This window comes from Diceros bicornis, chromosome 25 (genome assembly GCF_020826845.1).
Source record: "Diceros bicornis minor isolate mBicDic1 chromosome 25, mDicBic1.mat.cur, whole genome shotgun sequence".
Taxonomy (NCBI): Eukaryota; Metazoa; Chordata; class Mammalia; order Perissodactyla; family Rhinocerotidae; genus Diceros; species Diceros bicornis.
This window is the reverse complement of record NC_080764.1, coordinates 40,146,475-40,173,774: the sequence shown is the minus strand read 5'-3', so window position 1 is coordinate 40,173,774 and position 27,300 is coordinate 40,146,475. Positions and strand designations below refer to the sequence as shown.

At 33.7% G+C, this 27,300-nt stretch overlaps 1 protein-coding gene across 5 annotated transcripts in view; it reads right to left on the bottom strand.

The window, feature by feature from the left end:
* Nucleotides 1-27,300, bottom strand: part of PPP1R12A (protein phosphatase 1 regulatory subunit 12A) — a 144,312-nt gene that overhangs the window by 15,648 nt on the left and 101,364 nt on the right. For 3 of the 5 annotated variants that reach the window (XM_058568730.1, XM_058568726.1, XM_058568728.1), the window contains exons 10-20: nt 25,146-25,361; nt 23,802-23,896; nt 22,873-22,977; nt 21,710-21,877; nt 21,139-21,315; nt 12,360-12,450; nt 10,934-11,131; nt 10,522-10,690; nt 8,627-8,748; nt 5,457-5,522; nt 394-410 (exon numbers count right to left, since the gene is read on the bottom strand). In XM_058568730.1, the coding sequence (XP_058424713.1) occupies nt 394-410; nt 5,457-5,522; nt 8,627-8,748; nt 10,522-10,690; nt 10,934-11,131; nt 12,360-12,450; nt 21,139-21,315; nt 21,710-21,877; nt 22,873-22,977; nt 23,802-23,896; nt 25,146-25,361 (1,424 nt within the window). The remainder of the gene's footprint in view (nt 1-393; nt 411-5,456; nt 5,523-8,626; nt 8,749-10,521; nt 10,691-10,933; nt 11,132-12,359; nt 12,451-21,138; nt 21,316-21,709; nt 21,878-22,872; nt 22,978-23,801; nt 23,897-25,145; nt 25,362-27,300) is intronic. The other 2 variants (XM_058568727.1, XM_058568729.1) reach the window with 2 other exon arrangements.

Here is a 27,300-nt window from a genome sequence, read left to right as displayed (position 1 = left end):
TTCATTGAATTTCTTTTCTCTAAAGCAGGTATAAGAGAGAAGATTCTGAATATCCAATAAAATAAATTTCTGGTGGGTTTCATTAGCCCCTGATGTTAATAATGAGACAGTCAATGTTGAAGTAACTTAGGAAGCTCAGGAAAACTTAAGAAAAGTTATTACTGTTTTAAAGATTTAAGAAAAATCTTCTTTCTTAGTGACTTACTGTGACTATTGAACTAGAAGTAAGGCCTTTGACAAAGAAAGCTAATAAAAGTTATTAGGTTATCTAAATATCTATACATTTTTATTACTCAAATAATTCTATCAACTTACAAAATCCATAAATATCTAGCAACATATTTTTAGAAAGGAGAAAAATGAGAAAAAAGTCAGTAAAAAAAGAAAACATACCTAGAAATGGAATCCGTCTAGAAAGAAAGAAAAACAAACATAGGCATACCAAGTTTTTATGCTTTCATTCAAGTAACTTATTGATTAATCAAGTACACTTAACATCAATACTGTTTTCACACTATTAAACTAAAATCTATTTACTGTTTACGTTTCAACTTTAATGTGGTTGTTTTTAAAAACAAGTTCTAGAACACAGAGTCACTGTATATTTTTACATGTACAATGCCATACAATTACATTTGGCAATTTATGGTCATCTTTTGTGAATTCCTACAAATGCCACCATACATTATTTTTTAATTGGAAGAAAAAATGAGAGAATAAGACACATATCCATTACTTACATCCACTCAGCAGGAGAAAGTAACATATTTACATTAAGAAATGTCAAGTTTACTATGTAACATCTCAAAGCACTGGTTCTTCTCATTTTTCTGTTTTGGAAATCCAGCTACACGTTCCTTCGAAGTTTATCAGGGGATAGGAAATTATGATTACTTTAATATTCTCAAGGAAGTGGTATGCTATATATTGAAGTTCCAATAACTCTTCTTATCTAAATGGTGAAAGGATTAATAGAATAAAATAGTCTTATTGGGGGCCAAAGCAGTTTTTTTTTGATGGTCATCTTTAGCTCTTTCTCTTTCTATTGAAACACTCGCTAAATCTACGATTTTCTGTAAGGTAACTCTTCAGAAATGGTTTGTTAAATTCTTGACTTTAGATATTTGTATTTTCCTATTATATTTATCTTCAAATGCACTGTAAAATTACTGGGTTCGTTTGGGACTAGTTGAAGTCTAATTCGGACTAAAAATGTCTTATTAAAGTCTATTTAAATTTGCTTTGCAAAACCAATTTTGTACTTGCTTCCAACTTTTCCTGATGTAATGCTTTATTGGTTTATTCTTTAGTTTTATATCAATTAACAACTTTGAAGTTAAATTCCAATTTTCAAGATATCATTCAAATTTATAAGCTGCTAAGACAGTAGATCTTGAAAGTTCTTACAAGAAAACAAATGTGTAACTATGTGTGGTAATGGATGTTAACTAGACTTATTGTGGTAATCATTTTGCAATATATACAAATACTAAGTTATTATTTTGTATACCTGAAACTAATATAATATTATATGTCAATTATATCTCAATAAAAAGAAAGAACAGAAACACAGTATTATTCAAATTCAGGAAAATATCCATGTGTGAAATAAAATTGCACATATCAAATGAAAATATCATATCTCACTTCACAGTGCACTCTGGTTCACTTTCTTTTTTTTTTTTTTTTTTTTTGGTGAGGAAGATTGGCCCCGAGCTAACTTCTGTTGCCAATCTTCCTCTTTTTACTTGAGAAAGATTGTCCCTGAGCTAACATCCGTGCCAATTGTCCTCTATTTTGTATATGGGACACTGCCACAGCACGGTTCAACAAGTGGTGTATAGGTCTGTGCCCAGGATCTGAACCTGTGAACCCTGGGCCACCAAAGTGGAGCGTGCAAACTTAACCAGTATGCCACTGGGCCGGCCCTTAAATTTTAAGAATAAATAAAAACTCCAAGCAGTCAAAGAAATCACTCAAATTCTACTTCTTTGTCTTTAAAAATCATAGTGCTATCACTGGTTATTTTTTGTATTTTTAACATTGTGGTAAAAAACATATAACATAAAATTCACCATCTAAACTACTTTTAAGAGTATAGTTCAGTAGTGTTAACTATATTCACATTGTTGTGCCACAGATTTCTGGAACTTTTTCATCTTGCAAAACTGAAACTTGATACCCATTGATCAACTCCCCCTATCCTTTCTATTTCTACAAGTATGAACACTTCAGATACCTCATGTAAGTGGAATTATACAGTATGTCTTTTTTGTGACCAGCTTAGCATAATGTCACTTAGCATAATATCCTTGCTTTCTGTGTTTTAAAATTATTTTTCCAAAGTAAAAATACTCTTAATTTTTCTGATTACGGTACTATAAGCTCATATAGAAGTACCACAGTATAAAAAGTTCTTCTATAATTCCCCATCCCTCTAACCCCTTGGATAACCACTGCTAACCGTTTTTGTACACATATTTATGTGAGCATATGAAATATCCACCTATGCAAATACATTTTATTTAATCTATTTCCTCCCAATAGACACTTACGGTGTTTTCAATATTTTGCTTTAAGAGCTATGCTTCTATGACACCTTATAGATTTATCTTTACATACTTCAGTCATTTCCTTGGGAATAAATTTCTAGAAGTGGAATTGCTAAGCTAAAGACACCTTATAGATTTACCTTTACATACTTCAGTCATTTCCTTGGGAATAAATTTCTAGAAGTAGAATTGCTAAGCTAAAAGGCATAAACTTTTTTGCAAGGCTCCTGATTTGTATTGCTAAACAGATCTGTAAAAAGGATGAATTTATTATAGTCTCAAAATATATGAAAATGCCTATTTCAATACCAATCATACCATTGTTAACCTTTGCCAATTTCACTTTTGTATTAACTGTTATGTCTTTGTTTATTAATGAGGTTAAATGCATTTTCAAGCTTATTGGCCATTTATATTTCTTCTGTTGTAAAATTTATAAATTTCATGTATTCTGCCTCCATTTATTTTTTTACTGAGTCTTTTATATAGCACAAATATTAATCTTTTATTTAAATGTTACAAAAGAGGGCTAAAATTATTTACTTTTAACTGAGCAAATATGTGTCTCAACTTTGGTGTCTTTTCTGCCATATTCTAGCTTTATATGTTTAAATAATCAAATCTGTTAATATTTTCTTTATGGTTTCTTGCCCTGGTGTCATACTTAAATTCTTATATCATTTGCATGGTAAAAGTTTTACCATCCAATAGCTTAATAAAAGCAAATCATAATAACCTAAGCAACAGAAGCCCCATTTTTGGAAATAATGAATAATATCATGATAAAATAATTCAAATTTTCTGGGATAAAATTTTCTCGTAATTTTCTCTTTATTTATATCCTGACGGCAGATAGCTTAAGCTTCATGTGCAATTCAGAATTTTCAAGATCTTTTGAACATCTTACAATTGACTTTTCTTTGAAGCAAAAAAGTACATGCCAGAAAGCCATTTTTCAATGTGGTTAACTTGGACTCTACAAACTGAATAGAAGTTTTGTTATCAAACACACTTTTGAGGTGGTTAACACTATTTCAGAAAACACACAGAAGAATTTTGCTGCTCATACTTTTTCAAAAGAAAGCAGCACCCTTATCAGGTGAAAGCACTTTTCTAGTCTACTGTAGAAGACACTGTGGGTTAGTGTCTTGACCTCCATCCTTCTTTTTCCTCATGCTGTAGCAGTCGCTAGTTTTAGGTGAGATGGTATGTAGCTCACATTAGTAGTAAAATGGCTGCAGTATCTCAGTGGTGGCCCTTGCCTGGCCTGAGTCAATTATTATAATCCCAGCCCTATAAGGAAAACCAGCCTGAAGATGAAGCTGACAGAGAGGGTTGTGTAATGTAACTGGAGTACAATAAATTTTCTTTGTTTAATCCAGTTTGAGTTGGGTTTTCTGTTACTTATAACCAAAAGAATGCTAGGACAAAACAAGATCCAAACAGTCCTCAACTTAAAATGAACAAAAACTATTTCAATTGTTCAGAACTAAGAAAATTTTTATTCTTACAAAAATGTTCTACTCAACCTTAATGTATTCCATGTATAATTTTAATAGCAAAACTTAAACACAACATATAGCAATATGCTTCCAAGTCAACTTTGGAAGCCAGAAAACCTTTTCCTTTCTATCCCAGCCTGGTAGAATGTGGGGTCTGTGCGATAAGGCAGTGAGAAGTGTCAGCTGGGGATGGTTTATTAATTCCCTCCCTCTTGTTTACCTGTCCATTGTTTTTCCTTGAAAGATGGGTCACAGGGTATATCACTGGGAAAGGAAGATAATGGACAGCTTATAAAATATAATACATAAGAGACAGGTGAACTGGGGGAGTGCTGACAATTGTTGAGAAAGGGTTTAAAAGTGACAAAGCTTTAGATCTGCAAATAATTTACCCTTGTAAGTAATTAATTCCTCAATCTGTCTGTCTAGCCACCTAAAGAAAATAAAAGTACCTTTTGGGTCAAAATAGGCAAACCTGGCCCTAAAAGTAATGTCCACATTCACCTAGCACAGGTAACCAACTTCTGGTCACTTCACATTATTGTACACCCTTGCTGACTAAAAGGAATTTTAACCACTCTCTAGGAACTTCAGGTCAAAACGAAGAAGACAGGACTAGAACACCATTTCAGACTGAGTTTATAAGATTAGAACTAACTCACGTTGTACAGCTCTACCCCATGTGAATAGAGCTCTTTAAAGTATGCCAGCTTTCTGCACAGCCAAACAATAGGGAAATAGAAGGGGAAAAAAAGCTAGTGGAAAGAAACTTGCACCATTTGCTAGCTATGCAACCTTAAGTAATTCAAACTTGCCTTAGTTTCTTCATCGCTACTGAGAAAAAAAAACGCCTTTTTCAGAAGATTGTTGGGAAGATCAGTTGTGATAATGAATGTAAAAGTCCTTTAGAGACACTAAATTTCTAAACAAATGTAAAGAAAGTTAAAAAAGGCCTATTGTTGTCTCCAGAACATAACTTTGCCATTTACAAAACTAAAATCTGGGTATGGTAAGCTATCCACTACTTCTGAATATCCTTTAGATACTTTTCTTTGGTCAAGGGTACTATTCTCTTTTTGTTTTTTCTTTTCAACTTTGAAGATAAATTTACCTATAATAAACCATGCCCACTTAGAGTATATAGTATGATGAGTTTTGACAGTTGTGTATATCTATAAAACCACCACTACAATCAAGATCCAGAATGTTTCCATTGTCTATAAAATATTCTTTGTGCCCCTTTCCAGTCCCTCCACCTGACTGCAGAGAACCACTGATAGTCTACCCCCGGCATGCAGGTAGTGTTCAGTAACTGTCTTGCATGAATAAAGATAAAACACAAGTAAAAAGTGATCTTTAAAAAATATGAATACTTCTGAATACAACAAATAATGGTTTTTACCTGAGTTTCTTTCTTATTGGATCCCTCTTCTGTATCTGATTGTTGTTCTTGTTCATTTTCATCACTCTAAAATAGATTGTCAATTTACTTTTAGAAAAGTAAAGATAAATTTCAAACAGTTGATATTTAAATACTTTAGGGCTTTACTAATTTAAAATGACCCTTGAGATAAATTTATCAGGAAATGAATCAAAAGGAAAACTGATTTTTAGGTGAGAATTTTTCTCCCTATTTAGAGGAAGCCTATTTTGTCTGCATGGCACAATCTAAGTAGGTTAGCAAATATGGTAAAGAAAGACCATCTACCTAACAGCCTGATGTAGGAAACACATATATTGAGGATGAGGAAGCTGAAGGCTCAGCATGAGAGAAGATATTCCATTTTATATTGTAATGATACTACATGTACTTTAATAGTCAATGTAATAGCTGCTCAACTATAATGAGGCTGCAAAAACAGAAAATTCACTATATTAAGTAAGAAAAGCTGGATTCTATAAGCATGGCAAGATTTATGCAATGGTCCTATTATTTTTAGGTAGTTCATCCATCTAGAAATTTCTTGGGAGTTTACAGCACACCAAATAGAAAATCAAGGTCTCAGCAGGCTAAAAGCCTAGAATCCCAGACAATGGGAATATTCTACTAGAAGGCCTTGAACATTTCAACAAACTCTAAAGGACTGAAAGAAAAGGGAAATCTGTGTTCAAAGACATCTAGCTCAGGCTTACTAGAAAAATACCACAGACTTTAAAACTACATCATCCTAGTTTCACATTGGTATTGCTGTTTTCAGCTATGTGACTTAGGGCAAATATATTAAAAATTTTTTTGAGTCAGTTACCTTACCCATAAAGGGGGGATAAAAACTTTACAGAAATGTTCTAAGGATTAGAGAGACTCTGTACAAACTATCATTGTGGTATCTAGCAAAAATGATATGTGAAGTTGTTAAGTGAACAGGAGAAATCAATGCTGCTGCTGCTAGTATTAGTCATTAATATAAATATATTAATTCCACTTCATAAGCTCACTGTCTTTATGCATTACAGTTTCATGGAAGAACATAGGAAGCAGCAATAAAAAAAGTGGAGAGGCTTGAGGTCCTGAAAAGTAGTAACAAAAAAAAAAAAAAAAGAACCTAATAATACAATAGAGCAAAGAGCTACCTAACTACACATCACTGCTTCTTTGACAGAGCCCTTGCTTCTTTTTGTATGTTGTCTGATATAGGTTCAAAGTGTGGCTAAGAGGAGAAAGGAGACCTGTGCTTTGATGGCTGATTAGAACACAATTCAATGCAGGCTCAAATTAAAAAGATGAGTATTGCCAATATGGATCTCAGAAAGGATCCTTACAATGCTGGTTAAGTGTATGACTTCAGAAAGTGGAGTTCTGAAGGGAGAGCTGGTCTGAATAAAACTGGGGAAAAATAAATACTATATAATAAATACAGCTTTGCCTATGAAACTCCTAATACATATGAGTTATTAAGAAGATGAAATAATTTTAAGTAATAAAGAGTTACTATGTTAGGGTGCTAAGACTGTGAGGTTTTATTTTACTGTTAGTAAAATGTACTGGGCAATCAATTAAAATCAACCAGACATCACGTACTTCCTGATGGAGGAACAAAAATACCTTGTCAAAAGAATATTGAACCAGAATCTGATTGGTTCTCTACCTGCAACTACCAGTTTATAGGAAACACAAAAAACTACACAAATGTGTTAAACTACACTTTGGGGATATGATAACCTAGTTCATTCGAATATAACTGTAAGAAAAAAAAATGAGACGGAGGGAGAAACTTACTGATTAAAAGAGACCTTAAAGAAATAACTAATTATAATGTATGGTCTTAATTTGAATCCTAATCAAACCAGCAAAGTATAGAACTACAACAACAAACCATTTATGGCAAATGTGAGTCAACTGGACATTAAAACTGACTGGATATTCAATATTAAGGATTTATTGTTAATTTATTTAACAATAAATGTGATCATGGTATTGTGATAATTTATCGTGTGAAAACATACTGTGGTTTCTTTTACCATTTTATTTTTGTTTGTTTGTGAGGAAGATCAGCCCTGAGCTAACATTTGCCAACCCTCCTCTTTATTTGCTGAGGAAGACTGGCCCTGGGCTAACATCCATGCCCATCTTCCTCTACTTTATATGGGACGCTGCCACAGCATAGCTTGACAAGCGGTGTGTCGGTGCGCACCCGGGATCCGAACCGGCAAACCCTGGGCCACCGCAGCGGAATGCGCACACTTAACTGCTTGTGCCACCGGGCTGGCCCCTCTTTTACTATTTTTAAAAAATAAAATTTTAATAATTTTTAAAAAGGAGTCCTTATGTCTTAAAAATACATACCGAAATTTTTACAGATGAAATAATATGTCTAAGATTTTCTTCAAAATAATATGGGAGTTGGGGAAGTGGTAGGGATTTAGCTTAAAAAATGGATACTTGGGGTAGGATCATTATACTTTTTTGTTATTTCTATATGTTTGAACTTTCTCTATTAAAAATTAAAAGGAAAAATGGAAAAAAATCAAGAGGCTAAAAAAAAAAAAGACAAAACAAATTACGTTTGCCTTTCTGTAGTTATATGTTGTATTGAAACTGGACAAATTTCATACTAATAGTGCCACCCCACAGCACTTCTTTCTCCTGCATATGAGTAGCAACGTAAGGCACATAGTCAGGGATCAGGAAAAACAAATTTAAATTTTATAGGATTGTTATAATTTGATAAGTAAAGCACTGCTTCTATCCAGCATCACTTGAGATGGAACTATTATGTATATCTTATAATCATATTCATGGGATTAAATGTAAAGTATCTTTCTTTCAAGAATCTCTAAGATAAAGGAACAGTTTAGCCATTATATAATAATTAATAAAGGTATGCTGAGCTGCAGCCATTATTATTTTTATTCCAAAACTGGGACAGAACTCCTGCTTTTAAGTAACAACAATAATCTAAGTAGTCATTAACTATCCTTACAAAGAAGAACTCTTCTGATTTAATAACCCAGCTCAAAACATATAGTGATGATCTAAAGAATATATAATCTGAGGATGTAAGAAATCATTAGTGTGTACTTTTGGAAAGATCAAGAATACTATCAAGTAGCTATATTTTACTAGGTTCTCACATCTTGTGTCCAAAACGAAACTCCTGTAGATCTTCTTTTCTCTCTTGGTCGCCGTCGTTCTCTGATTGATTTAGGCTGTGATTTATCTTCTCCTTCTTTTTCCTCTTCTTTCTTTTCTCCCTCTGTTAAGGATTACAATGAACCACATGGCAGCAATGTATCTTGACAGTAGTTTGCAAGGTAAGTGTAGAAACAATTCTAAGTCAACTGCCTTCTAAAATTCTCCAGTAACAATTAATTTTTCTCCTCTCAGTGTTCCTATAACACTTGGTTTAAACACGTATCTGTATCTCCCAACAGATACGTTCTTGAGGATCAAGACAAGAACCAATTTTAATTACTTCATTTTCCTAGTGCCTAAAACAGAAATTTTGCTCAAAAGACACAATAATACTTGCTGCACAGAAAATAACTGATTCCTATGAAGAGAATAGGGCTCTGATAGGGAGATAGTTACCATACCCAAAGTTAACACTTCAAGAAAAAAACCAGTTTTTAATGATGGAACAGGTAGTGGGCATCATACAAATGTATCAGTTTCTGCTTCTACTATTCCCAGTCCTCATTTAGCAGCACAATAACTACAGTATTCATTTCATTTCTATAAGATACTATCTAATAGAAAATCTATTTTTCTGGAAAAAATATTTATCTTTTATTAAAAACTAAAAATCAACATAAAAAAATGTTAGTCTTAAAAATTTGTTTCCTTCCTAGGACAATTAAAATGGCACCAGAATTACATACTAGACGAATATTAGGGCCTTTGAATATACTTTAAAAACTAGACATATATGGAAGAAAGTAATGTTAAAAATGATTTTTAAAAGGTTCCTTATGTCATTAGCAAAAAGCCACAGCAAAAGAAACCCCAAAATCACAGTATTAAGAGGGATTTTTAAAGTTGAATTTGGAATCAGTTTAGAGCAAAGAACGCAAAGTCCAATTCCTACCGTGGCCATGCAGGTGACATAAATGGGTAAAATGGCCACGAGGGCACTATTCCAAGGGAGTCGGGGGCTGTTACTACTTAGCTCCAGCCAACTGTTCACAGGTGAGAATTCAGACCCAAGGTTGCCAAATCTTTCAACTTTCCAATAGAATATGGAAATCTAAACTTTTTTGCAAATATCCCTAACTTTTGTCTCAAAATTTTTACAAATTTTATGTGGGCCTCACACTTACTGGTTTAAAGAAATGAAATATCTCAATGACCAAAAACAACAAAAAAGCCAGCTAGAAATTGGCAAAAACAATGTTCTCAAGTTTATATTATCATAAGTAATACTTTGAGATTTTCCTTTTAAAAATAAAATGCCTACAATTAGGAATCATTTTATTTAATACCCATCTCTAATTTAAATTAGGAATTATCAGAATTTAAATAGGAAGTTTATATGAAATAACAGTAAATGTTAATAGTGAGCATCAATACACAGCTGAAAAAGAAATCTATTTCTCAAGAAACAAGCATAAAAACAATTTTGTTTTAGCAAGGAAATTACATGTGTTAAGTGATTTTAGTTGCAAACAATTTCACAAAAAAACATTTAAAAGATAGGTTCTACATAATAGGCAAGGAATAACTTAAAGCACTAATAAACTGCTCCTAGAAACAGTCACCCACTAGTTCTTCTATATTGACTTTTCTGTTGGTGGACATAAAGATTTTTGTGAAGTCTTAGGTTATAAAGATATATGCATCAATGCCAGACCATATAATTTGCTATTTTTATTTTCTACTTTTCTCATTCTCAACCATCATATTCTTTCTGTTTAGGTAGAATAACACCCAGTTTAGGATGTTTCTTTTCTGTTGAACTATTTATTATGAAAAACCAATTCAAGGGATTATTTGAAGAAAACAAAGTGTTTTCAAAATATGGTCCTCTTACCTCTCTCATTTTCTTTTGTTAATCCTCTGGAGTAAGCAGAAGTTATACCTACAAGACTATTTGGCCTGTTTAGTTGACTTGAAGCATAGAGTGAACTGCTCATGGTAGAAAGTGAAGAGGATGGAGTGGTTGAACTTGAAGTTGATACTGGTCTGTAACGCTGATAAGTCTGTGAAACATTAAAATTAAAACTCATTTGAAATAATAAAACAGTTAAAACCATATAGAACACAAATTCATCTCAAAGGAATAGTAATGTTCTAATCATGTCAAAATAATTCAAATTTCCAGTTAAAATCCTTTTGAGTATTTTGTATATCGTTTGTTAGTATCTCAATCTCTTGTATTCTGAGAATCATAAGAACTAGTCATCACATCATTTGCCCTAGCTGTGTCGTTGGTATGCTATTACCTCATCATATGTTCTGGAGTACTTCTGTTTATATTCATCTTCTCTAGATGTTTCTAACTCCTTTTTTTCTTCTTGCTTCTCTTTATCCTGTTTTTCTTTTTCCTCTTTTTCTTTTTCTTCATTTTCTTGTTCTCTTGTGCGGGTAGAACGACTTCTTCCTATTTTTTCAGCTTCCTGAAGATCAGTTAATGTCACCCCCTGCACACAAAAAAGAAACATTTAATTATGAGAGGCACTGGAAGCTCATTTCAAAGGAGTATTTTATAAGTAGATAAATTAAATATGAATGTATTAAAAGTCAAATATGCATGTTTGGAATTGGTTTGCAAATTGAAACAATTTCTACCTAGCAAGTCACATTCATTCTATGAAGAATCATCACGAACAAGCACAATAATAGGTACTGAGAAGGATATAAAATATGTGTAAGAAATTGTCTATTTAAGAAATTAACAAAATAGCATGGGAAATGACAGCAATACCATATGAATATAAAAATTCCCAAGAAGTTTAGAGAAAGAAGGAAAAGCCGATATATACGTTGTTTATACAGCCATGTGCTGCATAATGACGTTTCAATCAACGACAGACCACATATACGACGGTGATCCTATAAGATTAGTACCATGTAGCCTAGGTGTGTAGTAGGCTGTACCATTTAGGTTTGTGTAAGTACACTCTATGATGTTCACATGATGACAAAATCACCTAATGATGCATTTCTCAGAATATATTCCTGTTGTTAAGGGATGCATGACTGTATACTAAATTTAAATGTACTCATGTTTTTATATATGTATATGCACACAGAGAAGATTTCAGTAAAGAAATAATTTTTGAAGGTTAAGCCTTGAAGAACAGGTTGGATTTCAAGAAATAAAGGTTCAAAGACAGAAAAAATATGTTAAGATCCCAGCAAACAGTTCAGTTTGAAATGTGAGTAACGGTAAGGATCAAATAGTTGAATCTGGACTTTGGAGCTCCTCAACTGTAGGAAAGGAAAGACACAAAGGGATATATGAGATATAATTAGAATGGCAAGGAGGAGATAAGAAGATGAGAACTAGACTGAGTGACATTTTTCTCATACGTGCACGTTAGCGGTTTGACATAGCTAATATAATAGACCTAGTCCCCCACAACTCCAAATATTCACAGAATTCTTTTTACACTTATCAAATACTCTGTGCCAGACACCATATTAGGAATAAAATAATAAATACTCAGAGATACAAAGATATATGCTAATTAGATAAATTGTAATATTAACAGTGTAACCATATACAAAAGGCTACCAGAGGACTACCAAAGCAACCTTTATCTTTTAACACTTACATTATACACTGACATCAATATTTTCACAGCAAAGTAAAAAAGGGAAAGGTAATTTATTTACAAATTTATATATTATACACTTTAAATATACCTGTGTTGACCTTCTAGACTGCCTTGCTTGTCTAGATCTTGCTTTTCTTTGGGATTCAGACTCTTCATCTCTAACAGGAGTGAGGTATGATCTACAGTAATAAAATAAAAATTGTTAGTTGGAGATACAATACCTGTGAATGTAATTACGTAAGAATGTGTGTGAATGAAACATACAAGCTTAGCATTTTAATGGGTCTTAAAAAAAGTGTCTTCAGAAAATGGTTACACCCACTCTGAAATTCAACAATGCAATCTGATAATTTTTTAGATTGAGAATAATCACATTAACATATCACATTTTTCAAGTTCTTCCTAACCAGTTTTTTTTTTTTAACCATGTAATGTCACTCCTTTTAGTCCCTTTTTTGATTCCCTGCAACACTATCCTAGGTGATATGCAAAGTTTTCTGGCTAAACTCTAGACTGTCAATGTCTTTTTACGGTACAATGGTCAGGACTGAATGCAACACTCAGGATATGGGGTGACCAGTGAGTAAGCAGCACTCTGTATTCTCGTCATGTGCATTTATTAATGATGTTTTTGGCAAATATCATACTTTTGTTCACACTTTGAGTTCTCTAAAAATTCAAGTGTTTTTATACATGAACTGCTTTAAAATCAGCATCTTACTCTTGGGTAATTGATTTTCTGATATAAAGAAGAGGACTTGGCATTTATCTTCACTAAATTTCATCTTATAAATCTAAGCCTATGTTCCATCCTGTCACAAGATATGCACGATTATAAAAGCATGCAATCTATGCCAAGAGTTAAATAATTAATTAAAGGGTTGAACAAGCAAAGATAAGACAGAGCCCTGCAACATAGCAAGAAACCTTCCCCCAATGATCAATATTACTTGGAAAGTTTAATCGTTAACACTTTATCTAGTTAAATTACCATCTAGCTCACATTTCTCAGAGAACTCTCAGAAGTCAAGTACTTCTATTTACTAAGTTTATCAAGTTTATACCACTTGCCCCCATCTCCAAATGCTACCTTTTTTTTGTGTGTGTGAGGAAGATTGGCCCTGAGTTAACATCTCTTTCCAATCTTCCTCTTTTTTGCTGAGGAAGATTAGCTCTGAGCTAACATCTGTGCTGATCTTCCTCTATTTTGTATATGGGATGACACCACAGCATGGCTTGATGAGTGGTGTGTAGGTCCACGCCTGGGATCTGAACTTGTGAACCCTGGGCCACCAAAGCGGAGCTCGCAAACTTAACCACTATGCTGCCGGGCCTGCCCCTCCAAATGCTATTTTTTAAAAAGGCTCTTTTGTTAGCTTTAGTATTCTTCTCAATTTGTAATTCATTCTGCTCTTTAACCTCTGTGACACTATTCATATATTCTTAATAGACTTCGGAATTTATTCTTGGTTTTATGCCTTATCTTCTAGTTTTTTTATGTGTCTTTTAAAGGTCTGTCTTTTAAAGGTCTATGTTCGGAGAGTTCAACACATCTTCAAACTCCTTAGACTCATTTACAGTTTCTTCAGAATTGTTTTTAGAGATCCCTCATTCCTTTTGTTACATAGGAATTCACCTTTCTTTCCCTCTACACTCTTGAATTTTTTGAAATCTGTCTGTCTAAAACTAGAATATGTGATTCATTATTCCTAGGATTCACCTCCTTGGATAATTAACCCTAAGATGACAAGGTCATTTCTCACCCAAGATCCTAGTTGCCTCAATTTCATCAATTAACTCTTACTTATTGGTTAAAGTTAGTTCTAGAGGACTGGTTCTCCTTGTTGCTTCTATTCTTATTATAGATAAACTGTGAACAAGACAACTCAAGAAGTTCTCAAGAGGGTATTTTTACTTGAATGAGACATCCAGCAAACTTAGAGAAAGATGAAAATCCCATCACTACTCTATTTTGACTTAAGTTGTTTTTATCATCTGGTTTGAGAAAATATCACCTGTTTTCTCTATTTGGTTGAATAACTTATGGCACTACATCATAATGGTATAACTTCTTTTTTTCCTCTTTATCCATATGTTCTCTATCATGTTTTCACCTCTAGGTTTCCAGAATATCCTAAAAGATTATGTCTTTTTGCTATTATAGTAGCACTACGTTTATCTTATCAATAAGGCACACCTCATTGAATTGAAGCATTTCACTGAAGAGGTTTATCTTACCAAATTTGGTTTCTACTTAAATATTAGTACCGATTTAAGTTCATAACCTAAATTTTTAATTTCTTTAAAATTAAATTTCTAATTGTTTGTTTTCTGTTTTAATTTGTCCTCCTAAAAGTGGAAGGAAAGGAAAAAATTCACTAAATAAAACATTTTGGTTATCAGCATTTCCTTAGTTTGACTTTCTCTTGGTTGAGATTCTGTTCCATATCACTCCCTCTGTACCAATGCACAGATCCAGAGATGAGTACAACTGGTAGGACACCTGTCCTCTTCCATGAGCTCAAGTTGCACTAAGCTTGACACTTCTCTTTCTCCCACTGTTTTACAATTTTCATTCCATCTATATATCAACTCTCTTGAGTTTTAAGGTTTTTATTTAGATATAACAGATACTTCCTTTTTTTGTGTGTGAGGAAGACTAGCCCTGAGCTAACACCTGTTGCCAATCCTCCTCTTTTTTACTGAGGAAGATTGGCCCTGGGCTAACATCCTTGCCCATCTTCCTCTACTTTACGTGGGATGCCGCCACAGCATGGCTTGATGAGCGGTGCATAGGTGCGTGCCTGGGATCTGAATCCGTGAACCCCGGGCCACCAGAAGGGGGGTGCGTGAACTAACCACTACGCCATGGGGCCAGCCCCTAGATAGTTCTTGTTTTTATAACAACTCTAGTGATCTTTCTAGGACGAGTAATTTAAAAAGAGAAAGATAATAAACTTGTTATTAGAGTTTAAGAAACACTATATCTGGAATATGATGAGCTTGTTTGTTGTAGAAATTGGTTATATAAATTTGGAAAATGCTATACATTCTAACCTTCTCCAGGAAAATCACAACATACTAAAAGGTCTGAGAAGTACTGAGGGAAGAAACCTGTTTCACTGCGTTTAACTCAGCATTTCCTAAGATCATTTAAGTAGGGAATATTTTTTATTTGCTTTTGTGGTACACCTGTTAAATGTGGCAAAGTGTTCTGTGAAACATCAGCTTGGAAAATATGGTCCAATGGCTACTTTTTTCATCCATTCATTTAACACTTATTTATGCACCTACTGGCCCTACGTTAATTTATTGCTTTTTGGACTTCCAACAGATGAAGAGAATAAAAAAGTAAAAGATGAAACCTAAATGTGATAGCAAATCTGGTTAAACAAAAAAAGTTTATAGCACCAGATGTACCACTTCAGCATTTCATGAGCTGCTCTGAAAGTAAGCATGAACATGGACTACTGAATTCTGACTCCTATTATATATATGACAAAGTTTTCATATTTAGTTTAGAACAGGGAAATCTGCATTGTCACTTTGCCCCTTTACATACCTGACAAATAGCACTAATCAACCATCATACTATGTTACAAGGAGCCTAGATTCTTTGTCAACAGTTTCAAGTTGCCATGAAAGTTAATAAATCTATTTATCTTGTCTAACATATGCAGGTTAGGTGGATAAAAATTCCTTGTTAAAAGACTTGCAAAATTTGTTCATTTAAATTTTCCATACAACATTTGCCCCAAATTAGTACAAAAATCTAGCCTATCAATTTGTAATACACAATATATTTCCTATATTTGATAGTTCCCATCTGATCTTCAGTTCCTTTCTCCTCCCTCGGGGTACTGTATAGACCAGCAGACCTCTAAGAATAGGATGTAGAGAAGAAAAATAATTCATACAATTTATGTGTTTTTAATTCCAAAGAGCTGATCATCAAAAAGACCAAATATATCAGTCAAATTCCATTGCTACCTTAATCACTGCTATATCATACTGTCATACTAGATCTCTTTCTTACAACTACATAGAATATGTAATTTTACTCCTTAGTAGTCTTAGATTGCTTACTATTTTCTGAGCAACCCAATGGTTATTTTTAAATTAAAGATTTTTTCCAATAAATGCAATTATTCTATATATTTTTTATTTTATTGACCTTTATTGGCTGAAATATTTTTTTTTTTTTTTTTTTTACATTTTTATTGATATTTTAATGGTTTCTAACATTGTGAGATTTTGGGTTGTACATTTTTGTTTGTCCTTCACCCCATATATGACTCCCTTCACCCCTTGTGCCCACCCCCCACCCCCCACCCCCACTTCCCGGGTAACCACAGTCCAGTTTTCTCTGTCCATGTGTTGGTTTATATTCCACATATGAGTGAGATCATACAGTGTTTGTCTTTCTCTTTCTGGCTTATTTCACTTAACATAATACGCTCCAGGCCCATCCATGTTGTTGCAAATGGGACGATTTTGTCTTTTTTTATGGCTGAGTAGTATTCCATTGTATATATATACCACATTTTCTTAATCCAATCGTCAGTCGAGGGACACTTAGGTTGCTTCCACTTCTTGGCTATGGTGAATAATGCTGCAATGAACATAGGGGTGCATAAGCCTCTTTGGATTGTTGATTTCAGGTACGTTGGATAGATTCCCAGTAGTGGGATGGCTGGATCATAGGGCATCTCTATTTTTAATTCTTTGAGGAATCTCCATACCGTTTTCCATAGAGGCTGCACCAATTTGCATTCCCACCAGCTGTGTATGAGGGTTCCTGTTTCTCCACATCCTCTCCAACATTTGTTGTTTTTTGTCTTGGTGATTATAGCCATTCTAACGGGCGTGAGGTGGTATCTTAGTGTTGTTTTGATTTGCATTTCCCTGATGATTAGTGATGTTGAGCATCTTTTCATGTGCCTATTGGCCATCTGTATATCTTCCTTGGAGAAGTGTCTGTTCATTTCCTCTGCCCATTTTTTGATCGGGTTGTTTGTTTTTTTGTTGTTCAATTGTGTGAGTTCTTTATATATTATGGAGATCAACCCCTTGTCAGATGTATGTTTTGCAAATATTCTCTCCCAGCTGGTTGGTTGTTTGTTCATCTTGATTCTGATTTCATTTGTCTTATAAAAGCTCTTTAGTCTGATAAAGTCCCACTTGTTTATTTTTTCTTTAGTTTCCCTAGTCTGGGTAGGCATGTCATCCGAAAAGATTCCTTTAAACCCAATGTCAAATAGTGTGTTGCCTATATTTTCTTCTATGAGTTTTATAGTTTCAGGTCTCACCTTCAGGTCTTTGATCCATTTTGAGTTAATTTTTGTGTATGGCGATAGCACATGGTCCACTTTCATTCTTTTGCATGTGGATGTCCAGTTTTCCCAACACCATTTATTGAAGAGACTTTCCTTTCTCCATTGCATGTCCTTAGCACCTTTGTCGAAAATTAGCTGTCCGTATATGTGTGGTTTTATTTCTGGGCTTTCAATTCTGTTCCATTGATCTGTGTGTCTGTTTTTGTACCAGTACCATGCTGTTTTGATTACTATTGCTTTGTAGTATGTTTTGAAGTCAGGAATTGTGATGCCTCCTGCTTTGTTCTTTTTCTTTAGGATTTCTTTAGCTATTCGGGGTCTTTTGTTGCCCCATATAAATTTTAGTATTCTTTTTTCTATTTCTGTGAAGAATGTCATTGGGATTCTGATTGGGATTGCATTGAATCTGTAGATTGCTTTAGGTAATATAGACATTTTAACTATGTTTATTCTTCCAATCCACGTGCATGGGATTTCTTTCCATTTCTTTATGTCATCGTAGATTTCCCTCAATAATGTCTTGTAGTTCTCATTGTATAGGTCCTTCACCTCCTTGGTAAGATTTATTCCTAGGTATTTTATTCTTTTTGATTAAAGATTTTTTCCAATAAATGCAATTATTCTATATATTTTTTATTTTATTGACCTTTATTGGCTGAAATATTTATATTTATTTATAATATTTATATTTTGGTTAGTCAACCAAACTACATCTCTAAAAACCTGAATACTAATCCTTGTTTCTCACTTAGCTTTTTCCCTTCCAGAGGGAAGATAAATAAATGGGCAAATGGGAGCTGACTGAGCCAAGGGAAAATGGTGGAAGAGAGTAGTTATACTAAAGCAACAGTTCCACGTGAATTTACGCTACAAACATGAAGTTATTAGTAAGGTACTGTTTTGCAGTTTGAAAAGACTGTGGAGAATTAGAAATAAACAGTGAAAGAATTTGCTATCATGCTCCATCTATTTAAATCTAGCTTCTCCTCCCTACTACCCCTCCTGTACCCCCCAAATTAATCCACTGGAAATCTTTAACAAAAACAAGAAATCCTCAACCAATTCTGATCAACAGAAGGAGGAAAATTTAAGAATACTGTGGAATTTATAGTACGCATGGTAACTTTACATAATATCCAAAAGTATATATGTAAGGGCACCTAAAATGGTACAAATGTACTGCCATCTTTTTCAGTCATAATATATTCTTAAATCATCATATACACATTTTTGGGGCAAATTTTCAACCACATAACATTTCAAAACCACTACTGAAATTTAATTAAAAGACAAACAGAAGAGGCCAACAATTATTCAAAATTGCAAACAATTATTTGACGTGAAATGCAACACAAACATCATTATTATTGCAAACATCGCTGAAACAAGGTAGGACAAACAAAATCTCTGTAATATAGACCAGGAAAAATGTTACCAGACACATTTTGTTTCTTATGCTATTAGAATCTGCTCTGTCCCGACAATATCTCCAAATATTGAATTCTCAATCTTTAATGTCTTTCAGGATTAATTCTAAAAAGCTGAAACTCAACTCTCTCCAAACAACATAAAAAATAAAGAAATCTGAGGTTAAGGATTATAATTTGTTCTGAAACCCAACTAATGATTCTGGAGAGACTTTAATGGTTGCCAGAAAAACTTTAAAAAGCACGGAATGCTAGCAATAGAAAGAATTCTAGAAGTTAAAAATTATATAAATTAGACATCTCATTTTACAGAAGAAATTCTGACCTGGAGAGAACTCTAACCTTAGGATTAAGGCAGAGCAAGGAGTAAAAAAACCAAGGACTCCTGACTCTTTTCCCCTTCAACTCCCCCTACTCCATAAGAGCAAAACTCTCAAATTTATTTTCACTAGAAGAGAATGATGGATGCCTATGATCCTCTAATTTCTGTTGGCTGTATGGTCTTACTGAAAACATCTCAAAAACCTAAAACTTGACTTAAGTTTATAGAAAAATAAAGGAAAAATAATTAAAATATGATCCATACTGGTATTCAAATCACAAAATACTAACTGCTTACAGTGATGTTACAGAAGTATCACCACCATAAAAATAGAAACAAAATGTAAATATATTGACAGAAACCAAAGATGCAATGATAGTAAATATTTCACAAAAATTTAATGTTTTGTTACTTTCATATATTCAACACAAATATTACTGTAAGGATGCTACTACGTACTTACAGGCCATGCACTTTGCTAGGCACCAGAGACAAAGGATATATAAGATTGTACATGAACACTATGTGCCAGAAATAAAACCAAGTTAATCTGGTTGGTATTTCAGCAAGGTAATTTTATCAGTTATGTAGCTAATTTAATTTTGTAAGAATAAAATATAAAAAAACGTTAAATTTAGTTTCCTAAGATTTTCTTCTTTTTCAAGAGGAAAACAAAATTCAAAGCTAGGGGCTATGTATGATATAGCAGAAAGAACACTGGACTGATTCTCGACTGTAATCTTGGGCCTACCCTTAGCTCTCACACTAATTAACCATTTATATTATAGTGGAAAAGTCAATATCTCTGCGTCTCAGTTTCTTTCTGAAAGCAAGGATATTACAAAAGATAATAAGTCCCTTTCCACACCTATGATTCCATACCAATTGGCAGCATCAGGAAGAAGTGAGCAATGCTTGTAAATACATTTAAGCACACAAAATAAATTCACAGACCCTTTAAGAAATTTAACCAGAGTCCCTTCTATGTATCAGAATTAAAACTAAGTGAACGTATTCAACATACTTAAAATTATTTGTCTTACACATATGTATAAGAAGCCATTCTTCAGCAAGAGAATCTGAAAATGAAATTCTCAAAAATAACAACAAAAACAGTTTAACATCCATTTCTTAATAATGGAGGGAAACGAGAAGAATGAAAAAACCTGTTTTTGTCATGTTACATCTGGTTTTCCATGAGTGTGACTGTTTTTAGGTATCCATCACAAAAAAAGTTTTGAATTAAAACAACCATTAAAAAAACTAAGATGGGGGGCCAGCCTGGTGGCGCAAGCGGTTAGGCATGCGCGCTCCGCTGCGGTGGCCTGGGGTTCACCGGTTTGGATCCCGGGTGCGCACCAGCACACCGCTTGGCAAGCCATGCTGTGGAGGCGTCCCATATAAAGTGGAAGAAGATGGGCGTGGATGTTAGCCCAGGGCCAGTCTCCCTCAGCAAAAAGAGGAGGATTGGCAGATGTTAGCTCAGGGCCGATCTTCTTCACACACACAAAAAACTAAGATGGCTAAGTAAGAAGACAACTGTCCAGCTCACTGCCTTTAAACAAAAACATCAATTCTGTCAGAGGTGAGTTACCAAGCCTTAATGCTAGTAATTGCAAATGATATCAATTTACATAGTTCTGAGCTGATATAGCTTACTTTACTTATTAATCTACTGGAGAGATGGTCACCAACTTCACAAGATTAAAAAAACAAAACAAAACAAACAACTTTCATCACTGGGCAAGATATATCAGCAGTCCTATCAGGACTTGTACACACCTGCGTCTCTCCCTGACCTCTGATGTGGAGGAGACAGTGCCAGCAGTAGTTGTGGTCAGGGTTGTGGTAGACGCTGCAGCATTTACAACAGTTGGAGCAACAGGAATGGTCACTGCCGTAGGAACACTGTCCTTTTCTTTTTCAGTACTATCCTCAGCCCACAAACGATTTGAGGTACTATTGCATAAGCAGCAACACAAAAAAAGAAAAGGAAAACAGCTAAACAATGAAAGCACTTTTTAGCAGCCGAAAACATGTGACTACAGGGATGGATTTTTTAAAAACACAAGGCAAGACATCTTTCAGCTATGAATCAAAAAGCTCACCCAGAGCTGTCAAAGAGAGAAATTTATATTTTAAGCAGCCTAATTCAAGTAAAGTTCATAATTCAGGAACTTAATTTTTTTCCCCAGACATGCATAATTGCCTCTTTTTGGAACCAATTTTTGTTTGTAGATAATTTTAACAAGGTAAATGAAAAAATCCAGAGCCCCACAATCTTCTAAACAAAAATGCATGCACATACGTAAGCACACAGTAGGCCTGAACACAAAATGTATCTGTGACTCACCTGCTTTGTGTGCCTGCTGAGGAAGAACCCGTTGTAATCTTTGTAGTAGTGCTTGTGCTGGAAAGCAGGCTTTTCTGAAGCCCAGCTGCAGAGGTAACTGTTGGTGTTGATGTGGTGCTTGGAACACTAGAACTAATAAAATCATCATGTCTTCTACCAAAGGAGTAACTAAAGGAAAAAGTCAAATCTATATAGGATATGTTTGTACGTGTATTCTATACTTAATGTCTACACATTATACAGATTCACAAGGCTAGGAAAAATCTAAAAAATTGTGTTCCTAAATACACCACCGGCTCCAGCACCAAGAGTTGCATCTACAACTTGCTAGAGTCTAGATGATTTCACTAATTTGGTAGTGTATCATTTTACTGCCTCCCCCCTCTCCCTCAATGAGACTCAGAGATGATATAATCTGATATTTCACATTTCTGGAACTGTTCCAGACCACATGGTCATGCCAGGCTGGGTCTGAGACAAACAATTTGGTTTAGTTTTACTCTGGCCCCAGCTCAGACCGGTTTTTTTTTTTGATACAATTTGTATCTGCTTACAGTACAGCTTCAAGGTCCCCCCTCCCCCCAATTTGGGGCAAAGTTAAGACTGATATTTTTGAAGAAAATTGTTTCAGCAATGCGTCACATCCCTAGGAGTGACCCATACTTTCACTCGTTCATCTTTTACTCTTCTTTTTGGTTGCTTTTAGCAGAGAAATAATTTATAGTTCTTGTTTTCCCCCTCTCCAATATGATATTACCAACATTCCAATTCAAGCATTTCCATAGCTTTGAGGTCTAAGACAAGTGGAAACTTTCCAGATCACCAAATGATGACCAGATCAATTAAGACACTGATCTATTTCAACTGCTTTCATCAATTATATGAGTTCCTTTTTAATATGCTATAATCTAAAAGATACTTCATAAAATATCAAATTTAATTAAATATATATAGTGTAATAGGAAAGCATAAGTAGGAGCAAATTTTCACCCATCTTTAAATATATATTCTGTGTCTTTAAATGAAGTTTTATTTAAACAACAAAAGACACATTTAATAAAAGCACATATTTTCTATACGATACTAAATTGAGGGCTCCAAACAAATTACCTCATATTTTTATAAAAGAATACATAAAAGTTACTTAAGAATTATATTATTACCTTTTATGATAAGTTGATCCTTCATTAATTGAGCTATTTTTTTTGAGATCATCTTCCCATTTTCTTCTTGTATAAGAACTACTTGTTCGCAAACTTGAAGAGTCTCTGTGAAAAGAACATCCTTCAGATTCTGGTACATAATTTTAAAATAGGGTTAAGGAAGCAGTACATTCATAAACATTAGTACAAATAGAAACTAGTAAAATCCCTTGGGAAAACACTTTGGAATACTTATTAAGAAGTGAAAGTAATTCCAGTTCTAAGATGCTGTCCCTAAGGTATAATCTTAACTACAAGGGGGAAAATTAAGATCTTTACAGAAGTTTTATTTATGATCACAAAATATTAGACAATTTAAATGTCCATAGTGTGGGGAGGGGAAATGGTTACTTTAACCTCAGCAGATCTATTCTATGGAACATTATGTACTGATGAAAAACAATGCTTTGGAAAATATATATTAACATATAAAACTATGTATAAGATGTTAGGTGAAAAAAAAGCAAAGACACAAAACTGGGTATTATACCATGATTATAACTATATTAAAAAGTTCTCACATTCCATGTGCTGAAAATAGGAAGAAACAAACTAAAATGTTGACAGTGATTACGGGTTTTTTCTCCCTTCTTTCTCCTTTTCTATATGTTCCAAATATTTAGAGAGCATGTACTAGTTTGTGACTTCATCTGCCACCACTGTTGCCTCCCTCTGTTCTAACCACAATGCCTTTTTTTTTTGCTATTTCATGAGCATACCAAGCCCGTACCTCCTCAGGAGCATGTATTTGGTGTTCCCTCTATCAGGAATACCCTTCATCTCTTCCCACAATCCCTATCCCACATAATTACAATGCTCATGTTTTAACTTTCATGCTAGATAATAAAGATTTTATAGTAAAAACATAAAGCAAATCATAATGAATCTACCTGTTTTCTTTCTCTTCGATGTCAGATGTACTGGCTAGTCGTCTAGGTATTGTAGGTGCAACATATGCAAGCCTAGTTCCTTTACTATCTTTCTCCTACACAACAGGAAAAAAAAATGAGTGGAAATAAATGTGTGTGATGATTACAGGAGCTGCTGAAAGTATTAAGGAAAGAGTATTCAATAATATATAATTACACAGCTATCACAGTTTACTTTTTAGTATTTCCATAGTTCCTAGCTAAACTCTAAAATTGATGTCTATGAATAGTCAAGTACTATAAGCACTAAAGGACAGCCTGTTCAAACTAATTTTCTTTTCTTTGTCCTTTAATCTAAAATTAGATAATATTTTAACATAAGAAAGAAAGAAAAATTCCTCCACATTTTAACGACTTTTTCTAAAACTTCTAGCACAGATTATTTGAAGTAATGTAGTATCATAAGGTAAAATATTCTCATTTCTTCCAGAATGGTTCACTGATAAGTCCCAACCATTTATGTTATACAAGCTATTTACTACCTTGATATTCTATGCTTTAAAATATAACATTAAAATATTCAAAACAAAAATTATTTAAATTATATTTATCTAAATCTGGTTGAGACCGTTATGACAATGGCATCTGATACATTCCCACTATATTGGCATCAAGTACTTAGAAAACAATTGGGCAATAAATTTATACAAAATAAAAAATACTAAAATTACTTGATGAGAAATTCCCTTTCTGACACAAGGAAATGAATCTCTGGTGCAAGGAAACACTCTTAAACAGAGGAAGAAAATTGTATGGAAAAAAAAGTCCAAGCATTGAAAATGCAACTATACAAAATAGCAGTGCATGAACTGTGGTAGATTCTATTTGATGCAATTTAATACTACCCTTCAAAATACAGTTATTAAAACCACTCATTAAGACAAAGTTGCTTGTCATGCATCAGATAAAAAAGCAGGTTAAAGAAAAAATGCAACCTATGAGTATAATCACATTCTAAAATAAATGCGTTTCTAAATGTCAAAAAACTTTAATAAATAAAATAAGCTTGCTTCTTGATATATTTTATCGCAAATTTTCAAGTAGGATAAAGGATTCTTTTAATTGAATATAATCTCATAATTTACGTTCAGTGAACACATCTGATCTTCCCAATACTTATAATTCCATACAGATGTTTGTTTAAGGTAGGTACATTTATATTATCATTCTAATTCATTAAGTCAGGTGAATTAAGTTGATACATAGATCTAATGATACATAGTAGAGAACCACCACCAGATATGACGTTCCTGGGAAACAAATTATTAAGAGTTTTTATAGAAACCAGACTGTGAAGTGGATTACCTTTTCTTTATTATCCAAAGAGGAGGAAAGTCTGGGACTTGAAGCTGAACGCATAACACCTGCAGTGTCTTTCTCTTTCTGAGCCTCTTTAGATGCCGTGATTTCTGCAAGTGCACCATAACTGCCTGTCTTTCTAAGTCCTAACCTCCAAGATGCAGGAGACTCGTCTTTTCTCTCTTCTTCTTTGGGAGAAACTTTTGTAGCAGAGGTTGGAAACTGTTTTATTTTATTTTTAAGGACAAGAAAAAAGAATTATCAAGACTGATCAGTCCTTAAGCTGGAAACAACACGTTTACAGATAACATGTCTAAAATCATAGTTAATAGTTTCAAGAGAAATACTTTTACTAAGTAGGTTAATGTCTTAGTCAAAAATATAAAGATCTAAAACTGAAAAAGGAATAAACTATCTTTTCAGAAGTTAGATTTGAGAAAACACACTCCACGCTTTATATCACACAGAAAAATTATGATGCAAATATAGAGAACAAAAATGAGCACACCATAAGGACTCAAAACCATGCATCTTTGGAACCAATATTCATATTAAACTTGTTATGCTGTAACCTAATATAAATCCTTGCACATAGAAATGCCTCACCATAGATTTTTCACCCTTAGTGGGCACAAGAACAATGCCAGTTTTGCGCAAGCCCTGCCTCCATGATCCAGGATCTACTGATTCCACCACGGGCATGGTAGGAGCAATATCATACTAAAGCCAATTAAAATAAGACAGGTAAAGAGATAAAGATTGAAAGCATAAAAACAGAAAAGGAAGTTATGAGTAAAACACACTTTTTCTTTTTAAAAGAATTTTATAATAAACTGAAACCCAGTAACTGGGTAATAATCCAATCTTTAAAAGTCACTGGGAGCAAGTTCCAGTTTTAGCATGAGAGAATCTGAAAGAATCTAACAGAGAAACTTCTAAAGCAGTTAAAGGCACATACAGCAGATAATATTACAGTATGTGAGTGAACAAATTATTGCATTTTGTTTTTATTCATTTATATACTTGGGTTAGAAATTTTTAAATCCAGCATAATCAACAAAGAAAGAATAACTGATATATTTTCTAATTATAATATTTAATTCAGTAATATTTTTAATATCACAGTCTTAAATTTACTGTTTGATATTTCCACCAAACATTAATTTAAACATTTCAACTAAAAACTATTTTTTTGTACAAATACTTATTTCATTTTCAGGGCTTTCCAATAGCCCTAAAAATGAAACATCTGTTACCTTTAGTTCACTTCATCATCTTCCCTTACAGAGCTTAAATATTCAACAATACTGAGGGATGAATATAGCAACTAACTAGTTGCTACAAGCATGGGATATAGGTAATTAAAAAAAATCCTTTCTTTCTTATTCATTGCCGGTTTGCTGTAACTGGCAGTTTAATAGAGTTGATTAAAGCACCCATGATGTTGGAGGGCTACTTCATGGACAAAACTGTTATAAGATACCTCTAGTACTTCCAGTAATTAATTCCTATCAATAGGGTCAAAAACATGATAGACAGCATTCCCCAATTCCCAGTGTGCACTGAGGTATTCCATGGCGCCAGAACAAATTCTCAGGGCGCTGTGGGATATTTTTAAGTTTTGAGAGCACAGTGACATCTGTTGGACACTGCACGAACTGCCATTATTAACTTATTTGCACCTAACTACTTAATAAATGAAATAAATAGGTATTTCTTTTGGCCAAGTGGCACTGTGAAAAAAATTAGTAAAACACTAGGGGCTCCACTGACCGAGAAAGTTCAGGAACACCTCTGTAATATTTTATGCAATATGATAGGCACTGAGACGACTGGTTATTGATTTCTGAGTTAAAGTCATAGGACTCTAGAACAGAGGTTGGCAAACGTTTTCCTGTAAAGGACCAGACTGTAAATTTTAAGCTTTGCAGACCATAGAGACTCTGCTACACCTACTCATCTATGCTGTTGTAGAACAAAAGCAGCCAGAGTAATACCTAAGTGAATGAATGTAGCTATGTTCCAAGAAAACTTTATTTAGGGACATTGAAATTTGAATTTATGTCAAAAGATACTCTTTTTCTTTTGATTTTTCCCCCAACCATTTAAAAATATTAAAACCATTCTAACTTGTGGGCTGTAAAAAACCAGGTAATGGGCC